We start from the raw sequence: 12,025 nt of genomic DNA on the forward strand, positions 1-12,025 counted from the left end.
GGAATGGAATGGGAAGCGAAGAAACGAACGGGAAAAGCGCCTTTTGATGTCGCTGTTGTTGCTGTGTTACCATCAAAGGAGCGCAGCGCTGCAAGAGCAACAGCAACATAATAAGACCCCATCGTGAAACACGACACCATTATCACCGAAATATTCTCTCAACCGTATAACTTTCGTAACTTCATCATCCATCTGTCAGCATTGAAAACAACGACGCTTATATAAGTTAGTAATTAGCTATTAGTAATATAGAAAAATAGTAATAATAATACTGCACTAAGGGAATATTTTCTTGTCTAATGTGAATTCAATTCTGTCTCTGCTTTGTCAACCATTGTTATTGTTCGATGCTCATTTCCCAGGTTGTATTACAAATATGGTGAACAATGACAAATATCTCTCGTCGAAATCTTCAGCGTTTAAAAGGCGTGGGATCATGTTCTGACGTGAAATAGCTTAACCTCTTTAACAGGATATATCAGGTTGGAGGCATGGGTTTTAAAATGTTATAAATGTAATGGCACCAGTGTAACAGGGGCGGCTCTGTTGGAAGACTCTGCCCTTAAACAGCCCGTTGCAGAGAGAATTGTTTTGAAAAAAACTTTGCAAATAGTTTTAGGACAACCCTATACCTTAGACGTTAACTCCCCAATATTCTCGTTCTTCTTTCTTGTTTTTGATATTATAACTATTCAAAAATATAAAATGTAACAATAATTAGTTTCTTTAGTTCCAAAAACCCTTAAATAATGTATCTGTCCCCCCTCTCCCCATAACCCTATAATTGGTTCTATATACAAATGCTGGTGTATGTGGCGACCATCTTGCAACCCTGAATGTCGGCCAGAGAAGATAGACATATAAAAACAAGGAATCGATAATGTTGACCTTTTCACTTAGGATAACCTACTAGGATATTAACAAGACAAATATGGTAATGACGAACTAGTAATCAATGCAACTATTTCCGGACCTTGATCGTTTTCTGAGAGAAAAATAACAACTGACACATATCTAAGCTGCATACATAAGCCACTTCTTATTAATAGTCATTTAAAGCAAGTTAACAACTTTATTTAATAGAAATAATTTTAATTGAAGAGAAAGTACATGATGGAGAACATTATAACTTGCAGGTAATACAATAATTAACTACCACATAATCCAGTTAGGTATACAAAGTAAAGAAAAACGGTTGATTGCATTAACATCCAAGTAACGTTAATTTCAATTGTAGTCTTTAACAAATTTTAATGTAGGATTAGTGGCAACTGGCAACTGGCAACCATGCATGGGAGGGGTTGGGTTGGATCAAAAATGTTTAGGGGTAGATTCTGGGGCAAGAACCATAAATATGGGATAGAATTGGGGGTACAGGTAAAGATGCCTAGTAATTAGATTAAAAGGAACCGTATTAAGGTTTATTCAAATTGCTGTAAACGGGGGGGAGGGGTGTGATAAATATTTTTTTGGGGGGGTTGAAACGGGGGGTAGAGAATATTTTCTGCCCCTCCCATGTCTGCTGGCAACTACCTCGTTACAACTCGTTCAGCATAAAGGGAGTGAGGGATCCGATCCCGTGACATAAATCACATTACCCGGTGTAATATTTAATTGTTTGTTGGGTGTCTGGGTGTTTGTGCATGTGTCGGGGTAACTAAACCTAAACTCAGAGTGGGAGTTTCAAGAAGAAAAAATTCCTGGGGGAAATTTTGAGTTCGAGGAAAAGTGAAAAATTCGAGGGAAAAAAGGAAATGAGAAAACTGTGTTTTCTCATTTTTATGTCAGATTTCCCAGCGCAAAAAATTAGCTCTTAATATCAGTGAAGACTCTCCTCAGAGAGGCTCCTGCATGGATGATTGCTGAATAATTGAGAAAAGCGGTTAATTTGGCGACTGTCAAACTAAATGGAAGAAACGTAAATATCAAGAACACAGACCTTAAGAAATCACTGTACAAAATGAGTCAACCATGAACTTCATTACTCTTCTTCTGTTCCTTGAATCTGCAAAAACTATATAAAGATAACATTGGTATATACAATGCACTTTCAAAACCTAAAACAATTCATTCTCCCCTCCATTTATCAGTTTTCTTCCTGTCTTGAAAAATCCTCAAAAAGCAACTTCCTGTTTGCATAAACAATCGAATCATCGTAAATTATCATGTTGCGAACTACACGTAACTTCCACCACACATCAAGACTCCTAAGAGGTCAAAACTTGACAGAAAAGATAGTGCAATCCTACGCAGTAAATCTCCCAAAGGGTAAAATTGTCCATTCAGGAGACTATGTATCCATTCAACCAGCGCATTGTATGTCTCACGACAATTCATGGCCTGTCGCATTGAAATTCATGCAAATTGGTGCTACTAGAGTTAAAAACAACAGACAAATAGTCAACACGTTGGATCATGATATTCAAAACATGTCTGAAAAGAATCAAACCAAATATAGAAACATTGAAAATTTCGCAAAGAAACATGGCGTAGATTTTTATCCTGCAGGAAGAGGTATAGGTCATCAAATTATGGTGGAAGAAGGTTACGCATTCCCATTGAACATGACAGTCGCATCTGATTCTCATTCAAATACATACGGTGGGCTAGGTTCTCTTGGGACACCAGTTGTAAGAACTGATGCTGCCGCTATATGGGCCACTGGGCAAACTTGGTGGCAAATTCCTCCAGTTGCTAAAGTCGAATTGAAAGGTGAATTACCTTCAACAATTGCTGGGAAGGATATTATTGTTGCATTGTGTGGTGTCTTCAATAAGGATCAAGTCTTAAATCATGCTATCGAGTTCACGGGGGATTCATTGGAAAAATTGCCAATCGATTATAGATTAACTATTGCTAATATGACTACTGAATGGGGGGCCCTTTCCGGTCTTTTCCCAGTAGATAAAACTTTAATCAATTGGTATCATGATCGTTTAAAGAAGATTGGTCCAAGCCATCCAAGAATTAATGAAAAAACTATTAAAGATTTGGAAATTAAGGCGCAAACTTTCAAAGCTGATGAAGATGCAAAATACGCTAAGAAACTAGTCATCGATCTTTCCACTTTAACTCATTACGCATCTGGTCCAAATAGTGTTAAAATTTCTAATACTGTTAAGGATTTAGCAAAGCAAAATATTAAAATTGATAAAGCTTATTTGGTTTCTTGTACCAATGCTCGTCTTTCTGATTTAGATGCTGCTGCTGATATTATTTGCCCAACTGGTGATATAAATAGGATTAATAAAGTCGCTGACCATGTCGAGTTCTATATTGCCGCTGCATCTTCTGAAGTTGAAAAGGATGCTCGTGAATTAGGTATCTGGGATAAATTATTAAAGGCTGGTTGTAGACCATTACCATCGGGATGTGGTCCATGTATTGGTCTCGGTGCCGGTCTATTGGAAGCAGGTGAAGTTGGGATTAGTGCTACAAATAGAAATTTCAAAGGTAGGATGGGTTCCAAGGACGCCTTAGCTTACTTGGGTTCCCCAGCTGTCGTTACTGCATCCGCTATCTTAGGTAGAATTGGTTCTCCTGCTGAAGTTCTTGGTGTTGAAGAGCCTCCATTTAATGGTGTTAAAGCTGAAGTGTATGAAGAACCAATCGAACATGCTGCAACTGAAGGCGCAGCCTCATTTGAGACAGCAGCTGTTGAAATATTGGAAGGCTTCCCACGTCATATTGAAGGTGAATTAGTTTTCTGTGATGCTGATAATGTTAACACAGATGGTATATATCCAGGTAAATATACTTATCAAGATGATGTTTCCAAGGAAACGATGGCGAAAGTCTGTATGGAAAATTATGATGCCGAATTCCAAAATAAAGTTAAGGCAGGTGATATTGTTGTTAGTGGGTTCAATTTCGGTACTGGTTCTTCAAGGGAACAAGCTGCTACGGCAATGTTAGCAAAGGGTATCCCATTAGTTATCTCCGGTTCTTTCTCTAATATTTTCTCGAGAAATTCTATTAATAACGCATTATTAACCTTGGAAATTCCTGCATTAATAGAAATATTACGTGCTAAGTATAAGGACGCTCCAAAAGAACTAACAAGAAGGACTGGTTTATTCATAAAGTGGGATGTCTCTAATGCTGAAGTTATCATTTCTGAAAATTCATTAGATGGCCCTGTCATTCTCAGACAAAAGGTTGGTGAATTAGGTACCAACTTGCAAGAAATCATCGTTAAAGGCGGTCTAGAAGAATGGGTTAAGGCTCAACTATAGCGATCTCTACCCTTTCTTAGCTATTCCCTTTATATAAACATTATTATTTCAGAGCATTATTTATTTATTAAACTTTTAAACGTATTTATTATTTATTTGCTAATCTAGCGCAAGAGAATTGTTAGACTTAGAAAGTAATGAACATTTTGGAATATATGTAGGAATTATTATACTATCGAAACCAGATCCTCTCAGATTAGATATTAAATAATAATCATCTATTAAAGAATACAGAAAGACTATATTGGAAACTCGGAAGCTCGGCGGCTAAAAAATAAGAGGTTATACCGGGTAATAGTCAACTTAATGAAATTTGCAAATTTAACATGAAAAATATGTTTAGTCTACAAAATAGTAATTCAATGCCTTATTCATATGCAGAAGGGATAAGGTATCCTAATTGAATAGTAGAAGTATAAGCTCCATAAAAAGGCTATAGTAGATCTAGAGTATATCGTTAACGAATGAATAAATACACATCGATTATAACAGATGACAAATTCTCATTGTTAACCCTGCGGGTAACAGAATATCCAAAATGTTTAAGTCATTGGGAAACCCTTATAAGCCATCTTATAACGAAATCCAAACCAATAAATAAAGCATTAGAACCAGAACTATGTGATCTGATACGAAATACTTATGAATCCATCCTTTTCCATTTTCCATATTTGGAAAATTATCATATTGATTATGCATTATTTGAATTCAAATTGGGGAACATTTCCAAAGTTCATAAGACATTTAAACAAGCATTGTCCATTTTCAATCAACGATCTTTGCTTTTATGGATATCGTATTTGAAGATTTGTAATGATATCATTCTGGAACCAAAGCAACTTTTTAAGAAATATGAAACCGCCGAAAAATACATTGGTTTACATTTTTATAGTGCAGAATTTTGGGATTTATACTTGAAACAACTAGAAGAACGTTGTATCATGAAAAATAGATATTTTATCGTGCTTCGTAAAATATTGGAAATACCATTGTACTCATATAGTAAATTTTATGCTATTTGGTTGCATCATATTGATAATATTAAAGATTTATCCCAATTGACCTATCTCGTACGTAAAGATGAGTTATTGAAAAAATTCAACATAGACGTGGATTTCAGAAGAAGAAGAGGTTTACTTCTTCTAGATGCTAAAACTAAATTGAAGAAACTAACTAAAGAGTTGTATACTGTCACCCAATGCCAAGTTCTCGAAATGTTTACTTTATTTGAATCAAAGATTACTACGCAATACTATACTTCTCCAGAAAACTTAATAGCTTCCGATGAAATCGTAATTTGGGAAAAATACATTAATTATACAATAAATTTGAACATTACAAATTTGATATATTTAAATTTTCAAAGAGCTTTGTTGCCTCTAGCTCATTATGATTTGATTTGGATTAAGTATGCTAATTGGTTAATCGATAAGGAAAATGATCTTCCATCAGCGAATAACATTTTACTACAGGGTCTTAAAGTATCTTTGAAAAAATCAAATATCTTAAAATTGTTATATACTGTCTTATTGAGAATGAATGAGATTCAAAAATTATCAGATATCTTAAATGAATTGGAAAAATCGTATGGTAATAAAATTGAAAATACCGAAGACTTTAGCCTATTTTGGGATTTTATTCAATTTACTATATTCCTCAAGAATACTCCTTCTCAAAGTCGTTACTCGGATGCTACTCAAAGTACGGAGTTATTGCCATCGTCAATATTCGAAAAAATAATGAAGAGATTAAGTTATGGTGATTCCAAAAATGGGCAAGAAGATATATTATCAAATTTAATCCAATTACAAACAAAAGATAACACGAATACAATCGAAGAAGAAGTATTTAAAAGAATAATAGCTTCCAAATGGGATTATTATTTGAATAATGGGATATTCTGGGCATTATACAGTCGACTGATATTTTTTGACCCATCAAGATCCTACCTGGAAAAAAGGAAATATATCGTATCTTCTATTTGGAAAGTAGCATCAGATTATAATTTGAAGAATAAAATATCCTTAAAGGAATTTTGTATAAACTATTTGACTGATGATATTGAAATCTTTGAGGATTTGTTCGACATCCATGAATGATTAGGAAGTGAAATGTTGGGAGATGATTGGGCTTGAATTGAGTCAATACATGCAAATAATATTGTATATAATAGCGTAAAAAATAAACTTTAATACGTCGTGATATAGACATTGCATAACCGTTTAAATAACATTGTAAAAATAAATCTATCTAGTTTATCATATCTAAGTTTTATAAAAATAAAAAGTGTATTAGACCTAAAAGGTCACTCTAAAATTGGTCTTTAAATTTGATATAGTTCACAGATTCAAGTGTTCGTTTGGCAATATCAATATCGGTATTGATATCTTTTATAAGGGCTTCCTTAGTGGTATAATTTAGTTCAGGTCTAATATGTCCCAAGATATTGAATTTGACTTGAGCACCATAAAAGTTATGCGAAAAGTTATGCAAAATATGAAGTTCAGCAGTCTTGAAATCATTTCCATAAAATGGATTCTTCCCAACAGATAAAACCATTGGTAAGACATCAAGCTCGCCTCTTTTCTCGCTTAAATGTTCACCATAATTGTATTCAACTTCTTTACCATCTTTTCTGTTCACTCTTGATGTAGTCTTATCTACTGGTCTTAGTTGAGCAAATCCGAAATAGACTCCTAAATCTAATGAGTTCATTGAAGCAGGCAATTGTGACATCTCGACATTGGCAGTGGGGACTCCAAGGTCTTTTGAACCACGTCCAAACCCACATACAATGTCACAATAATAATCTGTAACAATTGGAAATGGATCCCTTGGTTCGTCAGGAATTGGGATATCGAATGGTCGCGATGACATTGTTGTTGTCTTATATAACGTAATGGATTGTGGATTTTTCACCAAAAATGTTCCAAATAAAGCTATCAATAAGCTAAAAAATCCAATGAGTAGCAGTTTGCTAAGAGTTTTTATTCAATAAGTAGAGATCTTTAGAGCTATCCCAATTGCTTGTTTCCCTCTATATTGGTTACAACAGAAAGATATTCTGGGATTATTTATTGTTGCGATCGTTTTGGTTTCCAAATTTTTCAATATCGGGAAAGTGCTATAACTTTCTATTACTTCAAAATATTGAAAACCTTTATGAGGATAAAAAATGTTACTTAAAGATTCACTTTTTGACCAAAACAAGAGAAACAACTAATAAAGTTAATACATTGCATATCTTATAATATGCAGAAGTTTTTGGTGATCCATACTCGAGGCTTCTCTAATACCACATATGCTCAGAAAGCAGCATGCTCTATTGTTAAACCAGTGCATCATTTAGTTAAGATCGATAAGAATAGATTATCTCCTAGGTTTCCGGAACTGAATTACAGCAAGAATGACATTAGGTCACCATCGTTTAAGCCAACTGAGACATGTCAAGATCGAGTCAGAGAGCATTATTTGAATACTATCCAACCTGATCTTTTATTGATGAACTATCAACATAAAGCCGATATAAAGGAAGGGTTGAAGAAAAGAGGATGGGATGGTACCTCCCCATATCATATAAATAGAGCACCAAGGAAACCAAAGGGGTCAGTAGCACAATTCCCAGACATACATCCTATTAAATGGAATAATATACCAGAAATCAAGAATATTGTACTGAATTGTTACGTTAAGGAAGCCAAAGAAAACCAATTGCTGGCCATTAGTGCGGCCTTACAATTGCAACAAATTACTGGTTGCAAACCGAAGATGATTTATTCCAAGTCTGATGTCCCATCGTGGAAAGTTAGGAAAGGTCATCATATGGGTGCTAAAGTAGAACTTTCTGGATATCCAATGTCTCAATTCTTAACAACTTTGGCAGAAATTGTATTACCAAGAATCAGAGAATATAAGGGGATAAGTGATAAATCTGGTAATAGATTCGGCGGACTTTCTTTTGGTCTTAGACCAGAGGACGTTCGCTTCTTCCCAGAGATTGATTCTAATCAAGATTTGTGGCCAAGAACTTTTGGTATGCATATAAACATCAATACAACGGCTCAAACAGATGAACAAACGAGAGCATTAGTAAGTGCTTTCCAATTACCCTTCCACAAGGCTTGATTAATATCATATGTACACTTCTTTATGAAATATTTTCGTGTATTATACATCCTGTATATAAATATATTCACTTCTAAAAGGAAACCAATCTTTAACTTTAGTAAAGTACTTGGTTTATTAGGTTTTTTAGTACGGTTACATCATCTGTATATTACTCTTTTATTATTTTGTTTTTTATAATTTGTAGTTTTTATTTATTATATATATCTCAACCGAAATACAAATCATATCCATTGTATAGTCTAGTTCTTGAAATCTTTACTTTGGGAGTTGCCTTAAACACGAGTTACTCTTGCGTTATTATTTTGCTTGGCAATCAATGCCACTCTATCACCTAAGGATAATGCCAAACCTTGTCCCTTTGAACGAATACGGACGTACCCGACTACTTCATTTGTAGTTGGATTTCTTTCAATACATAAGTTAGCCAATGCATCTTCACCGAAAGAGGATCTAGCATATAGATTACAACTCAAGAATCTTGAATCCTCTTCACCCAATGCTTCCGTTGGAGTCAAGATACCCATATTAGTGCCCTTCACTAACTCATTTAAGTATGTATGTAATGTAGGCAAAGCTGATTTCACTGATATTTTATTTTCCCATTCGAATGCATTCCACATTGTACGGAACGTATCATCATCCGTCCTAGCCGGTTTAATGTAATCCATTATATCAATATGAACGTCATTCAAAATAACATAACGAGCATCTTCACCATGACCACCATCGTAAATAATGTTACCGAATATAACACCTGTGTCAGCAGACGAAACCTTAACCGTTATAGTAATCCTATGGAACCCATGAGGAATGACGTTAGTCTTTGGAGGGTTATCAATGATCTTCAAATCACCTAGAGTAGCAAATTGAACATGCAAATTCTTTAAAGTTTCCTTAGTTTGATTGACTAGTAAGACATCTAACACAACATCGAATTGATTGTTGGTAATACAGGCTTCTGCATACACAGGATCTGAAAACCCGGTTAAGGGAACAATCTTCTTCAATGAGGATGTCATAGTACGTCTTTTCAAAGCGGCAGAATCCCCATTCGTAGCAAGTTCAAGATCTTCTTCGATACTATCCTTTTGTACCACGTTTGAGTCAGCATTAATAAATTGTCTGAACATAACGGCCTTTTCAATTGGCTCAGTATTCTTCTTCAAAGTTTTAGAAACAATTCTCTTTTTGTCACGTTTGGAAATAGCAAGATGAGATTTGAAAGAATTTTTTGTAGCATCTAAGAATGCTAACTCCAATAATTCCTTTTCAGCTGGAGTTTCATGTGGGTTAACTTCATCTAATAAGATACCAATGGCAGTCATTAATCTTTCAGAGGAATCTTCATCAATCCTCTTCTTAACGATGGAACTTTCACCGACTCTGATAATACTGACCAAAATCAATAAAGCTTCAGCTTTCAATGCGTTTGTAATACTGACATTTGAACCTTGCTTTTCGAATCTCAGAACTAACTTGATTATCGTACTAGCAAGGATGGATGCAGTATAGAAGTCACCACCTAGTACAAAACGACGAATTGGAAGGGTTTCGTTATCATCTTCATCTTGATTTTTATAGCTTGTATCTTTCACTGAATCAAAGGCGCTCTCAGTAGCATATGTACCATCTGGTAAAATGACCGGACCAGCTTGCTTATGTTTCTGTTCTTCACCTTCGTTTGATTCATCATTTGTTTTATTTAATTTCTTTCTTTCGGCTTGAAGAATTGGGACTTCACCTACATTACTACGGATATGTTTCCAACAATTTTGGATTTCATTATCAGTTAAAGCATATTCACCAATGACCCATAAAGCACCACGGTATGCCTTTGCGGATTTAATATTAACTAATGAATTCAATAAATGATTTAATAATTCTTGACGTAATTGAGGATATTTTTCCATAACTTCCTTAACAAAAGAAATGATACCACTGGCAGCAGTCGAATTCAATTCACTAACAAGATCTAAAAGTAAAGAAACTACATTAGCAGACATTTCACTGAATCTAATGGCGATACCACGAATTGTCTTAATTAACAATTCTCTATATTCCAAAGATTTATCATTTGCACTGTTACTAACTGTAGTTTGAATTTCTTTCTTTAATAATTGGACAACATCTTCAGCGTTTCTTGATGTAACTAGATCCATAGCAATATCTAAAGCTTTGGAACGAACATCTAAATCTTCAGAATTCAAAATACGTAATAAATCTAAAGTCAATTCTTCTAATGCACCCGGGTTACTTGTATTGATATCTTGGATTCTATCTAAAACGATCAATTTAACGTTATTATCAGAAACTTTTACAGCTAGATCGATCAATTTAGTAGCAGTTGTAATTAAAGCTGAGGCGTTGGAAGTCAAAACAGTCAGAGCTAAGGCAGTTTCAAATATGACTTCATCAGCCGTGGCACTTGTTAATAATTCTAACAACAAGTCAACGTACTGTGACTTCAATAATGGAGTTTGAGTAGCATCGCTTCTAATGAATTCAACAAATGCAATTTGCAATAGAGGATCAACACCATCTATATTGGCAATATTAGCATCTAAATATTCTAAAGCCTTCTCACGGTCTAATTGAGAAAGGGCCAAAAATGCATTTCTTTTACAGATTGGATCAGTTTCAGCAACCAAGAAAGTGTTGATAATATCCTTCGCATCTGGTAATAAATGTTCACTAACGTTGTAAATGGATAAGACAGCTAAGATTGCATATTTACGGACGTATGCATGACGATATTGTAAACATTGTAAAACAGATGGGACCATTTGCTCTAATAGTTCAGATTCTCTCAATTTCGTCAAAAATCTTAAGGTATTACCCCTAATGTATTCATTTGGATGTTGCAAATCATGTTGAATTGCATTACAAACCAAAATCATTTCATGTCTTAATTTACCCTCTTGATCAAGTTTTGGAACGATCTCCCAGTAAAAATATAATAGTTTTTTTAATCTTTTGTCTTTGGATGGCATGACAAATCTAATGATATGCATCAATAATTCAGGTAATGGGTTACCTTCTAACATGGTAGCCAAGATAGCCTTCATAGTGCTTATTTTTTCATTATCGGATCCCTTTTCTAAGGATTTTTGGAAATCTGACACGGAATAGCTTTCACCATTGGTAGATGGATCAAAAACCAACGTGTACGCTGGAGCTTTCGAATCTAGTGACATTGTACGATGACCTATCGAGAACAATTAGTCTTATGGATGAATAGATAGGCTAACGATTAAATCAGAAGACTCCTAGAAGGTATCAATTGCTCGTTATAACTAACGGTTTGGTTATAGAGATAAACTTCCAAGAATTCGTTTTCCAAATTTCACGACACGTTGAGGGAAACTAAGCGAAGTTCCCTACGGGTAACCTTATAATAGTTTATCTCTCTGAAATTGTAGTCAGTTATAAACATTCAATAACTAGAGGTTATTTGGAATAGTGAAGTAGACCATTCTCTCATTCTCTCATGGGAATCTCTCTTCTATAGCTATTTTATTTGACCTGAATTTAAAATGAAAAATTGTCCTTAACGTTACATACTATATAATAAAAACAAAGATAGATTAAATTTTTACGGTATCAAAATGATGAATTTTTGGGATTAGTTTGGCTATGCAAGGTTGTAGTTCAAAGTACGATTT

At 34.6% G+C, this 12,025-nt stretch overlaps 5 protein-coding genes across 5 annotated transcripts; 3 read left to right on the top strand and 2 right to left on the bottom strand.

Annotated features, from left to right (window-relative positions):
• Positions 1-2,165: 2,165 nt before the first annotated feature.
• Positions 2,166-4,235, top strand: LYS4 (homoaconitate hydratase LYS4; the record flags this gene model as incomplete). Its single annotated transcript, XM_003669357.1, has 1 exon — positions 2,166-4,235. One exon carries the CDS (start codon positions 2,166-2,168, stop codon positions 4,233-4,235), a length of 2,070 nt encoding a protein of 689 aa, XP_003669405.1.
• A 464-nt stretch (positions 4,236-4,699) lies between these two features.
• PRP42 (mRNA splicing protein PRP42) lies at positions 4,700-6,334 on the top strand (the record flags this gene model as incomplete). Its single annotated transcript, XM_003669358.1, has 1 exon — positions 4,700-6,334. The coding sequence occupies one exon, from the start codon at positions 4,700-4,702 to the stop codon at positions 6,332-6,334; it is 1,635 nt and encodes a 544-aa protein (XP_003669406.1).
• Positions 6,335-6,545: 211 nt separating this feature from the next.
• Positions 6,546-7,112, bottom strand: FMN1 (riboflavin kinase; the record flags this gene model as incomplete). The annotated part of the gene is made up of 1 exon (XM_003669359.1): positions 6,546-7,112. The coding sequence occupies one exon, from the start codon at positions 7,110-7,112 to the stop codon at positions 6,546-6,548; it is 567 nt and encodes a 188-aa protein (XP_003669407.1).
• A 375-nt stretch (positions 7,113-7,487) lies between these two features.
• Positions 7,488-8,360, top strand: MRPL7 (mitochondrial 54S ribosomal protein uL5m; the record flags this gene model as incomplete). Its single annotated transcript, XM_003669360.1, has 1 exon — positions 7,488-8,360. The coding sequence occupies one exon, from the start codon at positions 7,488-7,490 to the stop codon at positions 8,358-8,360; it is 873 nt and encodes a 290-aa protein (XP_003669408.1).
• Positions 8,361-8,635: 275 nt separating this feature from the next.
• SEC26 (coatomer subunit beta) lies at positions 8,636-11,557 on the bottom strand (the record flags this gene model as incomplete). Its single annotated transcript, XM_003669361.1, has 1 exon — positions 8,636-11,557. The coding sequence occupies one exon, from the start codon at positions 11,555-11,557 to the stop codon at positions 8,636-8,638; it is 2,922 nt and encodes a 973-aa protein (XP_003669409.1).
• Positions 11,558-12,025: the final 468 nt, after the last annotated feature.

Source organism: Naumovozyma dairenensis, chromosome 3 (genome assembly GCF_000227115.2).
Source record: "Naumovozyma dairenensis CBS 421 chromosome 3, complete genome".
Classification (NCBI taxonomy): domain Eukaryota; kingdom Fungi; phylum Ascomycota; class Saccharomycetes; order Saccharomycetales; family Saccharomycetaceae; genus Naumovozyma; species Naumovozyma dairenensis.